The sequence below is a fragment of the Aulonocara sp. 'chitande type north' Nkhata Bay genome, linkage group LG3, assembly GCF_057382095.1.
Source record: "Aulonocara sp. 'chitande type north' Nkhata Bay isolate Kocher_YH1m ecotype deep benthic linkage group LG3, A_spYH_male_GT1.1, whole genome shotgun sequence".
In the NCBI taxonomy this organism is placed as follows: Eukaryota; Metazoa; Chordata; class Actinopteri; order Cichliformes; family Cichlidae; genus Aulonocara; species Aulonocara sp. 'chitande type north' Nkhata Bay.
In genome coordinates, this window is record NC_141346.1 from 26362966 (window position 1) to 26386297 (window position 23332).

The 23332-nt window shown below is 41.5% G+C and overlaps 1 protein-coding gene across 1 annotated transcript; it reads right to left on the reverse strand.

The window, feature by feature from the left end:
* Positions 1-546: 546 nt before the first annotated feature.
* On the reverse strand, positions 547-23116 carry LOC147334860 (uncharacterized). Its single transcript, XM_086286008.1, has 6 exons — positions 22901-23116; positions 21843-22242; positions 18574-18834; positions 16193-17173; positions 7604-7897; positions 547-2148 (listed from the first exon to the last, which is right to left on the reverse strand). Exons 2-6 carry the CDS (start codon positions 22012-22014, stop codon positions 1424-1426), a joined length of 2433 nt encoding a protein of 810 aa, XP_086142134.1. The 5' UTR covers positions 22015-22242; positions 22901-23116; the 3' UTR covers positions 547-1423.
* Positions 23117-23332: the final 216 nt, after the last annotated feature.

The following is a 23332-nucleotide window of genomic DNA, read 5'->3' on the forward strand; positions in this document are numbered from 1 at the left end:
TGTTTTTTTTAAACAAACTGTATTTAAGAGCTGAGTCAATTAAACACTGGAAAATTTCCCATGGGATTTGAGGGTGGGTGCGGGACCTCAGTATGGCCCTGTGGAGCAGACCTTTTGATGTACATCCTTCTCCTTAAAAAGAGAAAATACAAAAAAGAGAAAAAAATAAAAATAAAAAAATAACATGAAGTTCGTTTCAACGTAACATTTAACAAATGTAGCGACAGTCACAAAAACATCTAAACGTGTCCTTATTTATATCATAACCATACCTTGTGCCTCTATCAAGGGGGCTGCTAATGACAAAAGAAATCTCCATAGGCTCCGTTAAGCCATCACATTTCAAAACTCCCGCAACTGCTGCTGAAAACTGCGCCAAAACAGTTTTACAGGAAATCGTCCCATCAAAATAAAAGCTTCTACACCCGAACAGGAAGTTGGTAGTAGAAAACAGCAATGAGTGCCAAAATAAGGTGCAAGGAAAGGCATTCAGGGTTATTTACATATATATATAATTTTGGCACCAGGAATCTGAATTTGAGTATTTTTCTGTACCACATAATGACATAAAATCTAATAAAATACAAATAATGACTGATTTGATGAGCAAAAAGCAATGAGAAAACTCAGAAAAAAATTTGTTACTGCAGCTACAACTCGTGCATCTTGTTAAAGGATGGAAAGGCAAACAGAAACTATAATACACCGGGCCGTATTTATCTGAAATCCAGAGCAGGGAAAGCATTTTCTAGAGATACCACAGAAAAAAAATACTCAAAAGAAGTTTTGATGAAATATTTATTTAAACTTTGAGAAAGGATAATTAACTCCAATAAACAATAAAATAAAAGAACAGGAGCATACTGAACTAGAACCTTCATGAAATGTAAGAATGTCAGGTTTTCCCTGAAACAATTTTAACAGTGCTTCCTGGTGGGCCATGATGGTACTGCATGTGGGCTGCAGTAATAACAACAGAAATTCAGCTTTACATTATTTAGGAGCAGGTCAAGTTGCATATTTATAAAAATACATTTATTCAAATAAAAAGTGAATTACAACCAACATAGAACATGATTAGTTTACTCAGAACGTACTGCTCTTTTACTGACGCTTGTGTCCCAGTGGCAGGTGGGTCACACTTTAGCCTTAATGCTAAGTATGAATGGGCAGCATTATCAATTTATAACCAACAACCTTTGTTGCTTCTATTTTACGAATAAAAGTCTCAACAAATAAATCACTCTTGTGTTTTGATTGATAAAGAATTACAATGTTTCTGGGTTGTTGTTTTTTTAAGTGAGCTTCTCCCTTCACTTCGAGAATGGCTTTTCACTCAGGTGTCGCAGTAATTTAACTTCTGGTCAGTGTGAGCTCTACCACCAACACGCTGCTATGACTCACAGCTGTCCCACATGAAACCTTAACCAGTGTGAATTTTCATGTGTTTCTTTAATTGTATCATCTGAATGAATCTTTTCCCACAGATGCTACAACAATGCGGTTTCTCACCTGTGTGAATTCTCACATGTCGCTCCATACCCGACTTCTCTCTGAATTTTTTACCACAAATAGCACAAGAATACGGTTTCTCCCCCGTGTGAATTCTTACATGACGTTCCAAATCGGATTTCTGACCAAATCTTTTCCCACAAACGGTACAAGAATACAGCTTCTCACCTGTGTGAACTCTCAGATGTGTAATCAGATGGGATCTATAGGGAAACATTTTTCCACAGGTGTTGCATTGCACAGAATTTTTCCTTGTATGAGTTTTACTCTGACTGTCTGACACAAGAGTGTCGTCTAGACTTTTACCATGATCTGTTCTCTTCTCCAGCTCTGCTTCAGGAGAGCTGAGAGGAAGGTACTGCTCACTGTTTGGTTCTGGTTCACTGTGGTCACTTTGCTCATAAGTTAGAGTCACCATGAAGGTATCAGCCTCCTGCTTCAGTCCAAGCTGCTCTCCCTCCTGACTGCTGCACAGTTCCTCCTGTTCCTCTTTAATCTGTGGAGGCTCTGGGTCCTCCTGTTCCTCTTTAATCTGGAAAAAGATTAAACTGGAGTTCATCTCCTGGTTACAGACCTGCTGCTCATCCACACTCTCATTTTCCACACAGTCGTGTAGTTGTGGGAGGTCTTCAGGAACTAAAACAAACAGAAAAAAAACAAACAAACAAGGTCACTCATGTAATTATACAAAAACTACAAAGCTCAGCATAACTGGTGCCACAGTAAGGTCCCAGTCATGCTCAAGAAATATATGAATGTATAATATTTTCATCACACGACGCACCCCGGTGGCACCCTCAGATGCTAGGGGGGGGGGGGATTTACAGGTACTGATGAGCAGAAAATATATACATATTTTCAATGCTTAAAATTAAAAGTTTCAGGGCTCAAATGTGTAAATGTCACATCAGAAATAAAGAGCACATAGCTTATATATATTAGTATATAAATATATAAATTTGTGAATATACAAGCTTAATAGGGTTCTGCTGACACTGCTCTTGTCATATTTGCAGCATTTATGTTGGGTTTTGGTGTCAGGAAGCAGAAAGACTGTCTGAACAGGGAAAGTTAATAACCACCGTCACAATAGAGCTCAACAGTGAAGCTCAAAGTGAAAATCGCATTCAGGGATTTTGATTATGAGCATAATGTTGTGACCATATAAGTAGACTTGCTAAAGGCTACGACACTGTGAAACGATGGTATGTGCTACGTGATATCAAGCATGTTTGAACAAAAAAGCCTTTGTGGAAAAGAACAAAGCTACCTACGATCGCAAACTGAAACAGTGATGTCTCGATTGGTAAAATTTACAGTTACCACATTTTGTTAATGTCAAAGCTCCTCACTGTGAACAAAAACGTCAAAGTAAACTGCAGGTTGACTGCCATGAAAACGTTTCTAACAACCCTTATCAGAAACTTAAACATGAACCTGTTAAAGAAGGTAACAAGGTTGCTGAAAGTGGCTGAAGCTAAAATAGCCAGAGCCAGTCACAAGCCAGTAGCCTCAGTATGAGCAAAGGATCAAAGCAGTTAAGGAGGAAAGTTAAGGAGATTATGAAAAAAATTACCCAAATTTTTTCTTATATTTGCTGAAGTCAGGGTTATACGGTGAGGTGCTGATGCAATGACCTGAGCACCCCCCAATTGCTCATCTTAACCTAAAGGAGGTGGAACACTTAACTGTTTCTACCCTACCAAACCTCTTATTAGAATGTTCCTGATTCCTGAAAGTTCTCTAAGGACATATCTGATAAACATTTTAAATTCCTAAATACAGCTTAGACATTTATTCAGCTGTGTGAAAACCAAGGAGGAACCCACCCAAGGGAAGTTTTATTTTAACTAATCTAATCTAATAACTTTAATCTCAGCCAAACCGATTTACTCACGAACAAATAAAACTGAAAAAAGCCAAACAATAACATTTTTAGGTTATCTAAGTGACATATATATCATGATTAACCTGGGTAGTGAAATGATGTGCCGTGAATTTGCTATTCTCGCCGGCTCTATTGACCATCAAGCTCCCGGCTAACTATCGAGCTGGTGGATAACAGATGTCTCTGAAAACGTCGGAGCACTTCTGCAAATATGTGATATCTTGATAAACCAAGCAGATATTTGAAGTTTACACAGCAACAATCACAGCTGAAAATATGTTAAAAGTTTATTTGTGACCCAAAAAGAGCATTAAGAGAAATATTAAAACTTGGCTGGGCTGCGCTATGAATTCTGGGATATGGTGGGCCACGAAGGACACACCCGTACCATCCTTCAAATTCGGGGAAAAGGAGGACGCATTTGTCGGCTGCATTCGGAACAGTCTACAAATTTGGACAGCCTTTGTCGCGTCACTGTGACGTAAACAGCCTACAATTGCGGCCTCAGAAGGACGCAGCCCATGAATTTGGACACTCCATATGTATCTCCCATTATTTCTTTCTCCTTCTGTTCTTCACATGCCTCCTCCACCACTGGTCTCTTTTGTCTCTCATCTACACCTCAAACCTCATCGCCTGAACTTTAGTCAAGGGTATAACACACACAAAGGTGCATGAACATGCTTATTTATTTATGATATTGTTGCAATTAGGAATTTTCAACATGCAACTTTCCCTCCAATAAACAGTTTAATTACATTCTCACATCACAGAGAGTTCAATCACCAAGTGTCCAAGTGTTCCCTGACTCATTTACTCCTTTTACAAAGTTTTATAATCTCCTCCAAAGTAAATAGTTGGAAATGTCCACAATCAGCATTATGAGGTAAACAGTGACCTGATAGCCTAAACTCGATAAACTACATAAATGCCAGACACAGTGTTTGAGTTGACTGGGGAGGTAAAAACTATCACCTATGAGTTTTTTAAGTGTTTGCATTATTTAAATATATTAAAATATAGTGTGAACAAAAACATTTGTATACACAATCAATAGCAGAAACATGCTCCCTGGAACCAGACCTGGGTAGGGAGTAGGGCTGGGCCATATTATACTGTTCACAGTAATACCGGTACAATGTTATGCAACAATAAGAAAATAAAATATTGCGATAGAATATGGGTAAAACGCGCATGTGGAGCGCCTTTGACTTCATACGCACATGGCCGGAAAAGCATGGCGGCAAGGGAAGATGAGAAGGGGGAAAGTGGATCGTTGAGTGAAATGGATGAATTGGTTTGTAAAAATGGTGCAACTTCAGTGGTGTGGAACTAGTTTGGTGTTTGTCTATCAGATAGCCACCAAAGCACAATTTTTTGGTAGAACATGCAAAAAGGCCATTGTTATTACCATATTTATGGGACTATAAGCTGCTCGTAAAAGCCTTAAATTTTCTCAAAAATCGACAGTGCACCTTATAATCCAGTGTGCAGTGAGCTTTAATGCACACAAAAAAACAGCTGCTTGTTTAAGTGAAAATAAATTGATGGGTTTTTTTGCGCTAGTAAAGTTGTGAAGTTGTATTCTGTATTTTGTCTCGCATCAATTATATTGTCAGTTATATCGTTATTGCAAATTTTCAAATATATATCGTGATAAAGGGGTGGCAAATTCCAGGCCTCGAGGGCCGGTGTCCTGCAGGTTTTAGATGTGTCCTTCATCCATCACAGCTGATTTAAACGGCTAAACTACCTCTCCAATATTTCTTGAAGTTCTCCAGAAGCCCAGTAATGAACTAATCATTTGATTCAGGTGTGTTGACCCAGGGTGTTATCTAAAACCTGCAGGACATCAGCTCTCGAGGCCTGGAGTTTGCCAAACCTGCCATACCCTAGCTAGTTAGAGCCCGAAGAAGATAGATGGGCTCACTCCTGTAGTCCCATCTCCTAGGGCAGGGGTGTCAAACTCCAGTTCTGGAGGGCCAGCATCCTGCTTGTTTTTGAGATATCCTGGCCCTACCTGCTGCCAATTACCTGGATCAGGTGTGCTTTGCCATTAAGAAGCTTCAAGGGGCGATCGTGGCTCAAGAGTTGGGAGTTCGCCTTGTAATCGGAAGGTTGCTGGTTCGAGCCCCAGCTTGGACAGTCTCGGTCGTTGTGTCCTTGGGCAAGACACTTCACCCGTTGCCTACTGGTGGTCAGAGGGCCCGGTGGTGCCAGTGTCCAGCAGCCTCGCCTCTGTCAGTGCACCCCAGGGTGGCTGTGGCTACAATGTAGCTTGCCATCACCAGTGTGTGAATGTGTGTGTGAATGGGTGGATGACTGGTTGTGTAAAGCGCTTTTCTAAGGACTAGAAAAGCGCTATACAAATACAAATACAGGCCATTTACCAGTTAGTAGGAAAACAAGCAGGACAGCAGCCCTCGAGGCCTGGAGTTTGACACCTTTGGCCTATGAGTTAGAGCCAATGTGTGTCAGGCGGTGGTCTGACACACAATCCTCAGCTATCAAGTGGTGAAGGAGCCTGAGCTAGTGAATGAAGCTGAAAGATACCAAAAGCAAAAGGGTCTAGACTGACCAGACCCCTCGTTAGAGATAAGGTAAGAAGCTGATAGTAGAGTCAATACTGCCCCACATTGAAATTGCCAGTTGAGGAAGTTCAGGCACCTGAAAAGCTCTTAGGTGACTCCTGGGCTCCCAGAAAAGGTTTTTCAACCATGTCACCAGAAAAGATACCCAGGTTCAAGACATGCTGAAGAGATTATATCTCTCAGCTACGTTGTTAGCTGGGAAGAGGGAGGTACAGACTTCCTTGCTTAAGCTGCTGTCCTGCAATTCGGTCCTGGATAAGCAGAAGAAAATGGTTGTAGTTCAAGAGGTGGGAATGATTGACACTTAGCAGCAACCACGTTGACCAAAAGTTTATAAACGCACCACAGTGGAATGATTTTTTCCCAGTAGGCTGGTATGTAAATTATCTTTATTTCAGCATGCAGCATACCTGTCATAGTAAGTTTAGAGCACTTGGTGCTGATAAGTGTCTTTAAATGGAGCTGCAATGCCTTTCAGTGGTTTCACTGAATTTGCCAATACAACAAGTTGCAAACAGCCGTTCATACAAAATATGTCTGTGTTAATATAATCTACATGCAGTGTTACAAAAACAATGTCTTGATCAAAGGTAAATATATGTAATGAACCCTGGTGATCAGACTTGTAATTGTGTAATTCTGTAATGTAGTTCCCATGTAATGGTTTTCTTGATATGCCTCTGACCCGTTTGAATGGATGCCTTCACCTTCTGTAAGTTACACTGTGTTGGTCAGTCAGCTTGACAGGCAGGTACATAAAATTGCATAAAATAAGAAAATGTGCTTCCATCAGTTCACCAGCTGCTCACATGGATCCCAACAATAACACAACTCATTTAACAGAATCAACAGACAGATGCAATTTACAGGATGTTAAAGTGGTGATGTGCATACAATCAGCCTGAGAATGTAAACACAACAAAAAAGATTCTCAGGGAAGCAGAATGGTTTCCATTTTCATCATGAATAACGTGATGATTTAATTGACAGACGGTTTGTCACTCAGGTGTGTCAGCATGTAAACCAGTGCACTGACTATCTAAACTTGAGTGGGGGTGCAGTGATTGTTAGGGAAATGATTAATCATAGTTAGTCTTTTACTACAAACTAACTGCACATTTGACCTGACAGGCGGGTCAGTCTGTCTCTACAGTAACATCATGGCCTTTGGTCACATGTCTGCCTGCAGTGTTTCCACAAACATCTCTTCATGTTTGTGGAAACACTGAATTGTCCTACATCTGCTCAGCCTTTGAAGTAAACTCAGGTCTGTTTGAATTTAGTCAGTAAGTATAAATAAATAAATAACAGCGAATAGTTTCTTAGTTCTAACTCACTAATCTACAGGCTGAGTTGGTGGCTATACTGGCCAACAACTGAAATCCTGTTATTTGATTATTAGCATTATATTTTTTAATCTTACTGACTATTTATGTCGTAGTGTTTACGTCTGAACACGGGTCTTTTTAAACTCCAATTTTCGTCCAGAGTTTTGTCGAAATGCTGACAAACAACAGTAAACCTGGAACACCCAGTTTAACTTCTTCTAGTAAAGTCAGTCACACTGAAGAATCTGAGCTTGAACAGCACAGAGATAAAAACATGTCCATACCTGTGATGTGTGAGTTTCTGTCGGGTGTCCGGCTGATATCCAGCAGTCTGTGCTGACGGTTGATCTCCTCCTCATACTGGACGATGGTTTTTTGAACCTCTGAGAAGATTTCTTCACAAACAGCAGTTAGTCTCTCCTTGATGAACTCTCTCAGATACTGAGCTGAACTCATCGCTGCTTCCGCTGAGGCTGGACGGATCGATACAAGCATCGATAAAGCGATACAGACGTTGGGATCAGATCCACACTGACGTGACGGTTTGTGTCTCGCCTTTAATTTCGATCCGCTTCGTCAAACAGCAGCCATGTCTGTGCACCCCGCTCTTGGCTCCTCCCCTGCTCTGCAGTGGTTTGCTCCAGTCACGTGAGGAATGTTTTTTCTCCTGCAAAACTTTATTCATATCACAGAAAACAGGATAAACAGGTTCGTACGAATGTGCAACATGCTGAAAAACAGTTCCTTCAACTTGTTATTGATACAGTATGGATCACAGGTCCTCCTGCTGACTTTGGTAACATTATGAGGACACGTTTAGGTGCAGCATTAAAAACCTCAGTTGATACTTCTAGTTGTATGAATATTTTGTATTTGTCCACAAATTCTTTGTATGATAACAAAAACATTTCGATAAAGCAACTCTATCGTGATTCATTTATCAAAGCATATATGATAACAGTCTTATTTTTTACTTGAACACTATTCATTTACATAATTATGTTTGTTTTAATCCAAGGCTTAGATTGTTCTTTCTATTTTTCTCCTCTCTGTGTCAGTGGGATAACTGTACATGTACTCTTATCTCTGCGTGAGTGCAGCACAGCACACAGCAGCACAGACAGTATACAAGGAAAACAAACTGTGTGGCATTGTACAACAGAACAAGAATTGATAATCCAGTTTTGTTTTGTGACCTCTCTTCAGTGATGTGAAAGTAAAGATTGTGTTACTAAATTAAGCTAAGCTAAGATGCTGAAATTAACATTTCCTTAGTACCGAAATTAAACATGATTGAGCAACTAAGAATCATATTTCATCAGGGAGCTGTTTTGAACAAAAAAGATTTTGTTCAGTATTTTGAGGGTTTGGGCAACAAAGGATGTTCATGAACAGGTCGCAAGGAAAACTTTGTTTTTCTAAGTTGTTGCACTTTAAAGCATCAGACAGTTTCAGTTTCTAATCTGCAACATTAGTGCTGCTTTCTCCGGGAAGAAGAAGCTGGTGAGCTAAACAGCTGTGCCTCAGCGCGCAGGACAGCAGCACTGAGGCTAAAGGACTGTGTATCCATGGAAAAATGGAGATATCACACTTGCAGCTTAGGAAGCAATTTGCTGGCGGGGAAGCAGGTGGAGCTTTACGGCATCTCCAAGGAACCCCCAGAGCTAAATGATGAGCAGGGGAGGTTAAGCAGGAGAAACAGAGGTGAAGACAAGCAGACGACCCGATGAGGAATGAGGAGGGGGGGGGGGGGGGGGGGGGGGGGGGGGTCATCAAATTCAATTTCCTTGTTTTCACGAAATCCAGACTCAATTTCACGGCAAGCACATGAGAGCTCCAGATACCCCTGACTGGCATATGGCATGGTAGTAAATACATCATAGTGCAGGACCCCACACATACAGGACCTTGGAGTAGGGGTATGTCACCAGGGTGCAGAGGAGGCTACCCCCCCCCCCCCCCCCCCCCCCGGTCCCCTTCTGGCTGCCTCTGCCTCAATTTTATCCCACAACTTAGACATTCACATTACTCACACTCTCATTACACATACATATAGGATCTTGGGGGTGGGCACGATACATGGAATCCAAATTACCATCAGGGTGTACACCTCACCCCTGGCGTCGTTGCCCACCTCTCAATTTTAAATACACGTAGACATTGAGGGCCAGCAGGAGGGACCATGCGCTTACCTGCTGCTCTCTGGTAGGTAGCTCCATGCCCTCCTGGGTTTTAAATGCACCTTAGAACACACATGCATCAACACTACAATGAGCGGGTGGAGGGAGGTTTGGAGTCTTCTCTCACCCCCATTCTCTGCGACCTGCTGGAGCAGGGGGGCTAGGACTAGGAGGAGGAGTTGGCCATCCGACTGCGGTCTGGAGGGTGGGGCCTCCCTGCTGCTGCGGAGTCGGGGCGGTCTGCCTCTCCCCACCGCAGGGAAAAGGGTAACACCACCTGGGTCTGGGTGCAGTTCCCCCCTCCAGGGGCAAGGGTACCTAGACCCGGTTTGTAGAGTACGCTTGGGGAGTGTGATCGTGTGTACAGCGTCTCTTTATGTCTGTCTCCACGTTGGTTGAGTGTGGAGTGCATATGAGAGCATGAGGGTGGGAATGGATGTTTGTGTCTGTGTGTGCCTGTATGTCTGTGTCTATATGTCAGGTTGGGTGTCAGACACCACCTCTCTGGGGACATCTCAGGCCCTCCAAGGTTTGGAGGCCTATCTCCCCCTACCACCACTTCCCCTGCCAGTGGCGGACTCCCTCAGACATCGGTGCGTTGGTGGTTCTTTGTGTCCGGGGATGGGCGTCCAGGTACACACCGGCTCACTCCTTGATGGCCGCTTATCGGGGCCTGGGGCTCGCTCGGGCCACTTCGGAGGTGGGGTGCCCCCGGCCTCTCGGCCTGGGGCTCGGTCACTCAGGCACAGCTGGCTGCCGGCGGAGCTCACGGGCGTGTCACTGCAACTCCCCCTGGCTTCTGCTCCGCGGCTGCTGAGTGAGCCCTCATCTGGGACTCTCCTCAGCTCTTTCTGGGACAGTGGCGCAGCTGCCCCTCTGTTGGTCTTCCTTGGTCTCTTGTGTTCTGGGGGCCTCTGGATGTCTGGAGTTTTGATCTCCTCCATACCTGCTTCATGCCCTGGAGGACGGGGCTCTGGCCCCCCCACACCCTCTAGCAGATTATTACATGAAGGAACCTTTTAAAAACAAGCGCGTCCATGCTCACAGGTGTACACACGGGTGATCACACCCACAAACTACACCCTTTTTGGCTCCTACCTCAAAGCACACTGTGTTCTGTTGATCTTATGTGCTGCACAATAATGTTTAACATTTAGTATTTACTGTCATATTCCCATATATCATTGTGATGTTGTTTATTCTATTACTCTTGTTCTCTTCTGCTTGTTCTCTTTTTTCTTTCTCAGCAGGTGATCCAGGTGATCGATATATGCATTTTTTTTCTCTGCTCATTCTGTTGGTTTTTGTTTTTTGCCCTTCTCCCCCGTCCCTCTTCTCAGCTGTTTCTCTTTCCCTCTTTCTTTCTCCCCTTCTTTCCCCCAGTCAAGTCTGTCCCGTATTCAGCAAGTGAAAATAAAATAAACAATAAAAGGTGAATCAAATGGACCATTACGGCAAGGCTGGGATGGTCAATTTGGTAAAGTAAATCCGTTGGGCATCTTTCTTTGCCTTTAGACAACAATTCTGATGGCAAAAGAGCCAAACGGGACAGGCCAAAAAAAAAAAAGGCATGGTAGTAAATACATCATAGTTACCTCGGGTGTTTTTGTGTCTAATTAACAGTAACAGTAGGATTGTAAACCATGTTGGATTAGCAGCAGCTGTTATTAAATGTTGTAGCTTTAGTCTTTTGTAGAAACATGTTTCCTTGGCTCAGCTTTCGATAATGGTACAGCAGCTCTATGTGATCAGCACTTCATAGCTCTTACCAAAATGTTACCTTGGGGATCTCAGACAATCTGTGGATCAGTTTTCAATAGAACTGTTTCCTCATGTTAATGTCTGTGGTACGTTTTTTAGTTAAGGTATTTAGCACATCTTTTTAAACTGTGGGAGAAGGTAAACTCTACAGAGAGGCTCCAGCTGAGCGTGAAGTTTGAACCAGAGCCTTTGTGCAGCAAGACCACATCAATAACCACGTCACAAACACAATCTTCTTGTTTCTCACTAAAGGGCAGCTACACTAAAACTTTATTATAAAACATTGCTACATATTGGGGTAAACTTTAAATTAAATGGAACAAATTTTGTTTAGAAAGAATTTCTTTCAGACTGTTGAAATAAATTCATACTCAAATAAAAACTAGAACACGTCAGTTCTGGACATGTTAGCAAACCTGTTAGTTATCCAAACCTGCATGCCCTGTGTGAAAAAAGTGATTGCCTCCTAAACCCAATAAGTGGTTGGGCCACCCTTAAAGGCATCTACTGCAATCAAGCGTTTGTGATAACTGTCAATGAGTCTTTTACAGCACTGTGGAAGAATCTTGGTCTACTCATCTTTGCAGAATTCTTGTGCTTAAGCCACATTGGAAGGTTTATGAGCATGACCCCAATTACTTTGTTCTCATTTGTTCCTGAATTTCCTTGGATCACAGCGAGACGTGGATTTTAAGAATCTCACGGTCTACTTGTCTTTGTCAAGCAGGTCCTATTTAAGTGATTTCTTGATTAAGAACAAGTGTGGCAGTATTCAGGCCTGGATGCAGCTAGAGAAATAGAACTAAACTTTCCAAAGATGTGGTACACCAAGGTTAATTTATGTTATAATGGTGGGTGGGGTCAAGCAGCAATAATTAACACATTAATTTAGAAACTGCATTTAGTGTTTACTTGTGTTATCTTTATTATTTAAATGTAGTTGATGATCTGAAACATTTAAGTGTGACAAAATTAAAAGAAAAAAAAAAACAGCAAGGGGGCAAACACCATTTCAGCTCATAGCAGCTCCATATGATATGCCTATATCCATCATGCACCTGAAAGCACAAGCCAGTGTCATGAAACTTATATCTGTCCCTTGCTGCAACCCGGCCCTCGAGGACTGGAGCTTGACACCCCTGTTCTAGAGTCCAAGCGCATTCCCAAAGAAGAAAAGCTTTTAAATCACTCCAAGTTATTTGCATATAATTTCAGATTGGTGCAACTTTCTTATTGCAAAATAACAAAAATGTCTTCAGAAAGTCTAAATCTAGTGTTCTAATTAGCTGCGCTGTAAACATGAGTGAAACCATCATCAGAGAGCCTCCACTATTTTCCGTGGTTCAGCCATCCAGTCGATTTCTTCCAGGTAATTTAATCAGGATACCAGTTACTTGGGAGTTACTTAGAAATAGAGCAAACCTCATTCCAGGCTTTTAATTGACCCTTCCCACCACTGGATTCCTGGTTAGTCAGTGCTGCTTATACCAAGTACAATGCCCCGAGACATGATTATCCAAAGAGTCAAAACATCACTTTCTATATTTATATAAAACATCAGAAACAAACTTATGTTAAATAAGAAAGATGTGCTGCTTTCATATTAGAGGTTTCATCTCAGAAAAAAATACTCAAAAGATGTTTGAATCAAGTTTTTATTTAAACTTTAAGACAACATAAACACTAATAAACAACAGAACTAAACAATGAACCATCAGAGCAAAACAACTTTAACCTTCATCAAATCTAGGATCAGGATTTTCCTGATACAATAATAAAATAAATAATATAAACTGAATAAACAATACTGAGAGGATATAACTGCTTTAAGTCATATCTGCATTCTTAGCAGCAGTGTTCAAGTTGATTGTTTGCTATTATCATTTAAAAACAGCAAAAACTCAAAAGGTTGAAGGTTTACTGAACAGGCACATGATTCGTGTCTCACAGTGACTCCAAAATAATTTCCTGTCTTTGAACAATTAAAAAAATTAAAAACTGTCAACGTGTTTCTCAATCAATCATAAGACAATTATGTGATAGTTTTTCCATAATTATTGATCAGAAAAAAATACATGTTAATTAATTAACATGCTGGGAAGTAATACGGACTCATCAATTATAATTTGAAGCCCATTTTAGAAAAATGCCCGAAACAAGAGATTGTACAAAGATTGAACTGTTTGACTTGTACAATTATCATCTGCCTGTAAAGGCTGCCCAGTTAAATTTAATGCTATGATTCTTTTTCCACATCTTTCACACTGTGGCAACCGAATCAGCCAGTACAGTGGCATTACTGTAAAATTTAGGAAGGATATAATATAATATGCTTTTTTTAAATACATTTTTCCTTATTAAAACTGTACTTTAGATGTGTAAATGGCCTTGGCCTTAAATCAGTTACATGATTTGGAAATTCAGCAGTAAAGGTGTAAACACAAGGAGAGTTATTAATAATTGTAGGTTACCAAAATGTAGACACATTTGGTCTGCTCTCTGCTAGAGTTAAAGACCCACAGATTTTGAATACTTTGCCACTGAAAAATAAAAATATTAGTCACTAAATTTTAAATGCAAAGGTAAAGTTATGTCTTTAGTCGACAGACACACCAGTGCCTCCAAACAAGCTCGCGGAATTAAAATTATGAAGTAGCAAGATGCAGTCTCACTGAATCTGTCTCAATTTGAGTTGACAGTGAAGACTAAAAACTACCAGTTTTAACATTGTGTTGATAGGAAGGGTTTTCTAAGCACGGCGCATGCCCTTGTGATCGGGGGCAAAAAAACAAAGTATTGGTTGAACAATTCACCACATCAGGACCTCCCCAACATTGGACACTTTCAAAGCTCGTCTAAAAACCCATTTTTATTCCTTGGCTTTTAAATCAGAATGAGTTTGTACTCTTACTCAAATCTAATTTTTTGAGAGAACGAGGGCCTCTGTAAAGAGGGCGCAGAAACCCGATAAATTAATTAAAACATAATAATTAATCAACAATAATAATTATTGCAAATTATAAATAATTAATACATTTTTGAATATACAATAATTATTCTAAAAAAATAAAATAAAAAGTATCTTTATGCCGCCGAAACCTGTGATATGGTATTCTCTCTTTTTTTTTTTTAGATTATAATTCTAATTATTTTTGCTATAAAGACACAATTTCCTACTTTTCCCCTATTGCGAGGGTCCCGGGACGTAACTCCTGTGACAACTGAGAGAATGCTGTAGTCTAAAAGACCCGTTTTTATTGTTTTTCGCCACTGACACACTCAGCACAAGCTGTGCTGACACAAACCAAAATGCTGCAAAAAATAGAAAAAAAAATCAGTTTTTAGCCAAAGAACACAAATGGACTGATGTAGAAACAGAAGATGTCTATCAGCTTTTTGGTCTCTGGATTTACATATCGCTGCCAAGACTAAGACTACACAATCATGGAGACACAATCATGCCATGTCTGTGCCCCTTCCATCAATGACATATAGACAAGAGACAGGTCCAGAGCCATATTTTGGAACATCCACCTCACTGATCCTGAGTAGGTGGTAAAAAATTATGAAATCCTCTGTGGCAGCCAGCTTATTAACACCCGAGGAGGGAACTGGCAGTTGATGAAAGGATGGTGGCACCTAAAGCAAAGCCTGGCATGACACAATACATGACGGACAAACCAACTAAATGAGGGATGAAAGGTTTTACATTGGCTGAATCAACCTTTAGATTCATCACATACACTGTTAAGACTTTAAAAGCAAGTGATGCTGTCTTATGTCTTATGATGTGGTGATGAACCTTTTTCAGCTGTTGCTTAGCACAGGATGCCATGTTTACATGGACAGTTGTTTTGTACCAGTCCCAAATGTTCCTGGATCTGACCAGCACAAGATGTGGTGCATGTAGTATCTACACAGGGAATGCCTGGGAGGGAGGGAAAATACTCTCAACAAAAAAAATGCGAATTAGGATCTGTGAGATGGATCAGAGATGACCCACTTGATATTGTGAAGTGGATGGACACGTGGGAGGTGCCTGTGTGCACCACCATCCACCTGTATGTCCAGGGTGAAGAGAAAGGTGGAGGATGCAGATGGACACTGGGCTGTGAGAGGGGCTGACATACTAGACCAGTTCATTCAGTATTAGTCCACCCACAGCAAGACTGCTGCAGGTACGGGACTGTGCTCTTACACTTCCTGGAGATTGAGACAAGAAAAGCATTCATCTTGCACCGTGAGGCGATCAGTGCCATGCAGGTGCTGCCCATGGCACACAAAGAATTTGTGGCGGAGCTGGTGTGTCAACATGGAGACAGGCATTCCTCACAGCAGAAGAGCTGAGAAGATTGTGTTCCCATTGTCACAGACAACGATGCCGTCCAAAAAGGCACTAAAGGCAAACGCTTATTTATACACCGTCTCGAGGTGGACAGCAAGAGGAGTGACACACCCCGGAAATATCAGGACTGTGATGTGCCCCTCTGTCTTGTGGTGGACAGGAACTGTTTTTGTAGAGGCATCTTATTGTGACACCTGATTGTTTTATTATGAATATTGTTGTTATTGCTGTTTTTTAAGGGTTTGATTTTATACTTTTTTATATTAACTGGTGCATTAGTTACTTGCCAAATTGCCCATAGGTGTGAATAATTGACCATCTATGTTTTAGCTCAGGAGCTGACCTGTCCAGGGCATACCCATATCAGCCTACGTCAGCTGTGATAGGCTTTGAAATGCAGAAATCTTAATGTATCATCCTTAAATAAAAAACATTTATTTTTACTGCTCTGCTCTACACAAAAAATACTGACTTCTTCACTCAAGTGTTGCAGTCATTAAACTTCTGGTCAGTGTGAGCTTTATGACCAACAGACTACTACTACTACTCACAGCTATCTTATCTAAGCACGAAACTTCAAGTAGTATGAATTTTCATGTGCCTACTTAAGTGTGGCTTTTGAACAAAGCTTTTGCCACAGATGCTACAAGAATGTGGTTTCTCTCCCGTGTGAAGTTTTACGTGAGTTTGCAGTGTTGATTTATGACTAAATTTTCTCCCACACGTGCTACACGAATACGGCTTCTCACCTGTGTGACTTCTTACATGCGTTTTCATTCCTGATTTCTGAATGAATCTTTTCCCACAAGTACTACAAGAATACCGCTTCTCACCTGTGTGGACTCTCCTGTGAGCTATGATCCCTGACAGGTCAGTAAATCTTTTCCCACAAGTGTTACAACAATGTGGCCTTTCACCTGTGTGAATTCTTAGATGGCGCTGCAACTCTGGTTTCAGACCGAAACTTTTCCCACAGGTGCTACAAGTAAATGGCTTCTCACCTGTGTGTGTTCTCAAATGACGCTTCAAATTTGATTTCTGAATGAATCCTTTGCCACAAGTGGTGCAACAATGTGGTTTCTCACCTGTATGAACTCTTAAATGTGCAGTCAGATTAGATGTATGTAAGGTTTTCCCACAGATTTCACATTGTACATACTTTTTCACTTTGTCAGATTTACTTTGACTCTCTGACACAGTGGTGTTGTCCAAGCTCTGACTGTGTTTCCTCTTCTTCAGCTCTGCATTTTTACTTGATTCTGAGTCCACATGCTTGTCTTCATGATCTTGGCTCTCTGCTTCAGGAGAGCTGTGAAAAAGGAGCTGCTCTTTGTTTGACTCTGGTTCACTGTGGTCACTTTCCTCATAAGATCGAGTCACCATGAAGATATCAGTCTCTTGCTTCAGTTCAACCTGCTCTCCCTCCTGACTGCTGCGGAGTTCCTCCTGTTCTTCTTTAATATGTGAAGGCGCTGGATCCTCCTGGTCCAGACTGGAGTTCTTCTCTTGGTTACAGACCTGCTGGTCTGTGAGAACTTCCTTCTCACAAATGTGTTGGTGTCGGAGGTCTGAAGAGACAAATTGGGAGAAATGATAGAAAAAAAACAACAACAACCCAAACATCTGAGGAACATATTCTGATTTGAGCCCTTGTCTCTTGATAGTAGTCACTTCTGTGTCATTTTAAATCTCAGTAACCTTCTGCTCTTAACTCTTAGGCCTGTGTCTTGGTTAAAGACAAAGGAAGAGGAGTGGGTGAGGCATTGTTAGAGAAGAAAAGGCAGGAACATGAAGGTTAGAGTACAGGCTAACCTTATCTTGACCTCACTGGTACTTTACTTTCAGTGTCATCTCTGCAAACCAACACAGTTTGTCACCATGGAAGATGTCTGCTCCACCTCTGCTGTAGTTGTCACGCCTCAAGAGTCTGTGCATGGACCTCTTCTTTTCACCATCTATGCCCTTTCTTCATTACCACCTACTCAGCTGGACTTGGCACGGTTCACCACACACGCATACTTGGTTATAATGGAAAATCGATCAATTTGAGTTGAGTCGTGGCGTATCGTGCAGAGTCGATTTGAATAGGCATTAATGGAAAAGGGGCTTATATGTACCCCCTGCTCAGATTTCCCACCACCATGGTCTCTGCTTCCATTTCTATGCTGAAGATACACAACTTACCCTCACAATCACGTGCCATCTAACCCCCCCCCCCAATATAAACAGTAATAAAACAGTGCTCCTGTTTGTGGCCCCCAAAGTCTCACTCAAAAATCCTTCACTGCCCCGACCCTCAATACCTGTGCGACCTGCTGAAGCCAAACGCACAGTCTCAGACACTATGGTGCTCTGCCTTGCATCTGCGTTCTGTCCCTCGCGTTAACCTCTAGTGACAGAGCCTTCTGTGTGGCAGCCCCGACCCTCTGAAACGCTCTCCCATCTTAGTTTTGCAAAACCTCATCACTGGACTCTTAAGAAACGTAAAACTGACCTCTTCAACAAAGCCTTTCAAACTCTAGCATTTTTGTATGTTTATAAATTGATTTATTTAAACTCCTTTGTACCGTGCCCCTGGGTTTCTTGAAAGGCGCTATACAAATAAGTTTTGTTATTATCATTGTTAAATATAGGGATGTGACTCCCCCATTCCTTATTTTCCTACTGGCCCCTTTGCTTTTCTGTAGAAACGAGAAATCGACTGGTATTTATTTCAGGAACAAGGGCCGCGTGCAGGGTTGTAGTAACTACAGTTAATAAGCCAGATATGCGAAACGTTAGCAGAAGTTAGGTTAAGGAGAGAGGTGATGATGAGCAAGCAGTAGTATGACTTCATGTTGCTTATTACAGTTGGACCTTCAATTCTTCCTGTGCCTCTAAAAAGACAAAAAAAAATAACTTTAAGCTCTGATTAGGATCCTACGTGAGTCATATTCATTGTCATTAAGCCCATCACAGTTTTACATACCCTTTCTGTGCAAGTTTATCTCAGGTTTCCAGATGGTCCCCAGCAGTCTGAGCTGCTCTTCATCAGTCCAGACAATAATGCCTTCAGTCTGCTTCAGTCCAAGCTGCTCTCCCTCCTGACTGCTGCAGAGCTCCTCCTGTCCCTCTTTAATCTGTGGAGGGTCTGGGTCCTCCTGGTCCAGACTGGAGTTCCTCTGCTGGTTACAGACCTGCTCCTCATCCAGACCCTCCTCTTCCTCACAGTCATGCTGTTGTGGGAGGCCTTGAGAAAACAAAGAAACACAGGAACAATAATCGAGAAGGTGTTGATACAAAAAAAAAAAAAAAAAAAAAAAACACACACACAACACTATTTTACAAAAGCATGAATCAAAACCTGAATAAATGGTGATCATTTACACACAAATGTTTTAGAGACAGTGAGCTCAGATTGTGGCGTGACTGGTGTCACAGTGAGATGTTGATCGTGTTAAATAAACGACATAAATATAAAATATTTTCATCAGCTGAGGCGCTCCCTGGTGGCACCCTCACATGCCTTGATGCACTGCAGCTTTTTGCAGGAATGTTTTCCACATTTGAAATGATCTGGTGTAAATTTTTAGAGCACAATATGCTTACAGTTAGGGCTGGGCTATATCATACCGTTCACGGTAATACCGGTGTAATTTTGGGCAACGATAGGAAAATGACATATCGCGATAGAATATGGTAAAACGCGCACGCGCAGTGCCTTTGTTTATATACGCACATGGTGGCGACGCAGAATGAGAAGAAAATGAGAAGAGCGAAAGCGGATCGTTGAATGAAACGGATGAACCAGAACTGGTTTGTAAAAATGCAACTTCATTGGTGTGGAACTGGTTTAGCTTTCGTCCGTCAGACACACAACAAACCACTATTTTTGGTAGAGCGTGCTAGCGGGCCGTCGTTATTACCATGTTGTTTGGAAAATACAGCACACTTAAAATCAATCCTTTGATTTTTCTAAAAATCGACAGTGCCCCTTATAATCCCGTGTGCCTTATGTATGAATTCTGGTTGTGTTTACTGACCTCGAAATGATTTTATGTACACGGCGCTCGAAAATCTGTCAAATGTTTTAGTGCGACTTTGCTAAGCTACGAAGCCGCACCACTTGATGGATTGTTGGAGTATTACGGCTATCGTAGGCAGGAGCCTCGCGGAGTGATATGTACTGTGCTGCATTGTGTGTGTGTGTGTGTGTGTGTGTGTATAACCTCTTTTTAAGTTTTGTGGATATTATACATGGTTATGGTCATAATATGTCAGCCCATTTCACTGGAAATGCCTTTTGGTTAAACTGTCAGCAAGGAATTTGCATTTCCACTGTTACGTTTTTATATAACTTTAATGCACATAAAAACAGCTGCTTGTTCAAGTGAAAATACATTATTAGTGCAAAAAAACCCATCAAAGTTGTGGAGTTGTAAAGTATTTTGTCTAGTGTCAATTATATCGTAAGTTATATCGTTATCGCAAATTTATTCGTGATAAATGTTTTTGGTCATATCACCCTGCTCTACTTACAGTCTACAAAAATCACAAGTCCAAAAAGGCTAGGCAGCGCCTGTACCACCTACGACAACTGAGGAAGTTCGGGGTCTCTCCGGGGCTCCTCAGGACTTTCTATACAGGCGCTGCGTAGAGCATCCTCACACAGAACATCACATCATGGTAATGGGAACAGCTGTATTAACCCTCCTGCCATCCTTTAAAAAACTCACACCCATCACCCTAGGGACCATTCTCAGCCACGCCATAAAAAGACCATATATCCATATTTTATTCCACTTTAAATTAGCCAACCTTGTAAAACTACTTCTCCCTGAAATATTCATGTAAAGTTTTAATTATATTTTCGTTGTTTTAACCCTTCAAATCCCAGTGTTATTACATGAGCGCCCTGTGTTATAAGCCCCAAAAACCAAAAAACGAAACTAAATATTTCCACAAAAAAACAGTTGAAGTAATATGTGATTGTCATTATAAGTAGGCCTTTAGATGGACCAAAGATTGGCACCAACATACATTTTGACCTGCCATTATTTTTTTTGCATTTTTTTGCAATTTAAAAATTAAAACTTCAAGGCCCTGAGTCTTCATTGACATCCAAGAAAAGAAGAAAAAATAAAATCATATAATGATAATTTGGGGTTGAAAAATAGCGTTTATAATGGAAGTCAATGGGCAGAAAATGGTCCCCAGGGTGATGGGTGTGGGGATTTCTGCTGCTCAGCCATTTTAGGCTGATTTAAGGAATTCACACTGGAATATTAACATTGACAGGTAAAAACTATCCTGTGGCAAGTTTGGTTATATTCCACTGAACACAGTGGAAATGGCAGCCATTTAACACATAGCAGTGGCACAAAAAGGTCCCAAGAAGGCAGGAAGGTTAAGGACCAAAAAGCTCTTCAGAGAGTGATCCGTACAGCAGAACGCTGCTGCAGGACTGCTCTCCCCTCCCTGCAGGACTAGAGCAGCTCAAATACTGAAGGAGTTGTTCCGCTCCAGCAATAAACTGTTCCAGCTTCTGCAATCAGGCAGAAGGTTCTGCACCATGCGGACAAGAACAGAGAGGCTCAAGAGGAGCTTCTACCCTCAGGCCATCTGTGTGTTAACTCAGCCCCCCCCAATCAACCATAACGAACTGAGAAAGGACTCACATATTCCCATTTCATGCCTGATCCTTCTGACTTCATTGCGGCACAAGCCACTTTAACACCCCACTCACACAATGTACATTCCCAAATTTTGAACTGTAAATTTCCAGATTGTTTTATTCTAACTTAATGTACATAATTCACTCACTTATCACACGTAATGTCCTCTTTGTATATATCTACTTACTTACTGTATATATTGTTTTTTGTCTCTCTATTTTGCACAGTTGAGGAGCGTATCAGGTCACATTTCACTGTGTGTTAAACTGGTACAACTATGTACGTGACAAATAAAGTGATCTTGAATCTGATATTAAGCTTGTTTTATTTCATTTCATTTTACTTTTTAAAGCCTTTTATTAATGATTATCATAGAAAAGAACCAGCCTACCCTAAACAGAAACAGTGATGTCTCTTATTGGTGGATGTAGCAGTGACCATGGACCCGCACCAGTCCAACATAGCCCGTCACTGGACACTGACCCACAGCACTGCTAAATACCCACTTTAACTTCTTCTAGTAAAATCAGTCACGCTGAAGAATCTGAGCTTGAACAGCACAGAGTTAAAAACATGTCCATACCTATGATGTGTGAGTTTCTGTCGGGTTTCCGGCTGATATCCAGCAGTCTGTGCTGACGGTTGATCTCCTCCTCATACTGGACGATGGTTTTTTGAACCTCTGAGAAGATTTCTTCACAAACAGCAGTTAGTCTCTCCTTGATGAACTCTCTCAGATACTGAACTGAACTCATCGCTGCTTCAACTCAGGCTGGGCGGATCGATACAAGCATTGATAGAAGCGATACCGACAGTGGTATTGGTACCAAATCCGCACTAATGTGACGGGATCAGTACTTTAATTTGTGTCTCTCCTTTAAGTTCAGTCCACTTCATCAAACAGCAGCCATGGCCACACACCCACAGCACCTCTCGTTCTTCACAGCTTAATGGCATTTGGCAAACAGATCCATTATCGTCACCTGTGCAGACAGGAGTAAAGCAGGGAAATCAGGTACACACTTCCTGTGTGGCTCTCCCTGACAAATTCTTCCAATTCTAGCAAATTACTGCATCCAAGATAAAAAAAATCACAGTGCTTCACTCATGATATGATGTGATATATGTGCAATGTATATGTTCAGTCATCTTTAAATCACGTCCTCACAGTGAAACTTTTGTCATTCTTATTTAATCCAATAAAACAGAAACAAGTAATCTGAGCTGCTTTGATACTTACAGCATCTCAGAACAAAACCATCTCCGTGGTGGGGAGGTCTAACCTCATAGCTAATTTATCCACTGTACATCTTACTTTGCTCATAAAACTTAATAACAGCAGCCAAGCCGTTGCCGTTACATTTCTCCCTGTAATATGCGTTTTAAACCAGCACTATTTTCCCTGTTTTCTTTTCTTTTTTCTATTTCAGGTACTCCCCATACCCCCACAGACGCTCTTTTGTTGTCAGGCAGCAGACTGTGGAGTTCATTAACGCTTATTTGACTGAGTCGTGTGTCTTTATCTTGCTGAACCACATCCCTACAAACACTCATCAGAGAGCCGTTTCTCAGTATTATAGCACTCTTCATCTCTCTACAGGCGTATTTATCGCTGTTGTAGCTGAATCTGGTTCCACTCACCGAACGACGACCGTCTGGAGACGATTTTATGATCACTTTAAATCCGTCCTCGTGTCTCGTTCTCACGGTTACACTGCGCTCACTGTCCGTTTCCTCCACCTTACAGGTTTACTTTCACTCTGCTTGTCGTTTTTCGCCTGTTTTAACGTATTTCCGCTCTCCCGCCATCTACTTCTGTTCGCATTTCACTTCCTGATACGTCACTTCTCTCCTGCCCATTCACAACCAGCTGGCCAAACCCTGGTCGGCCCCGCCCCCTCCACTTCAGCTCTACTGTGGTCACTTGGAAGAGCTAAGTTTCTTTGTCTACTCTAAAACTATTTCTGTATTTTATTTCTCTAAACTATTTTATATCGCACAGAGACAGCGTTAACATCTAAATGTGCATCAGATGTGCAACATGTTGAAAGACACGGAACAACTGACGGAAAA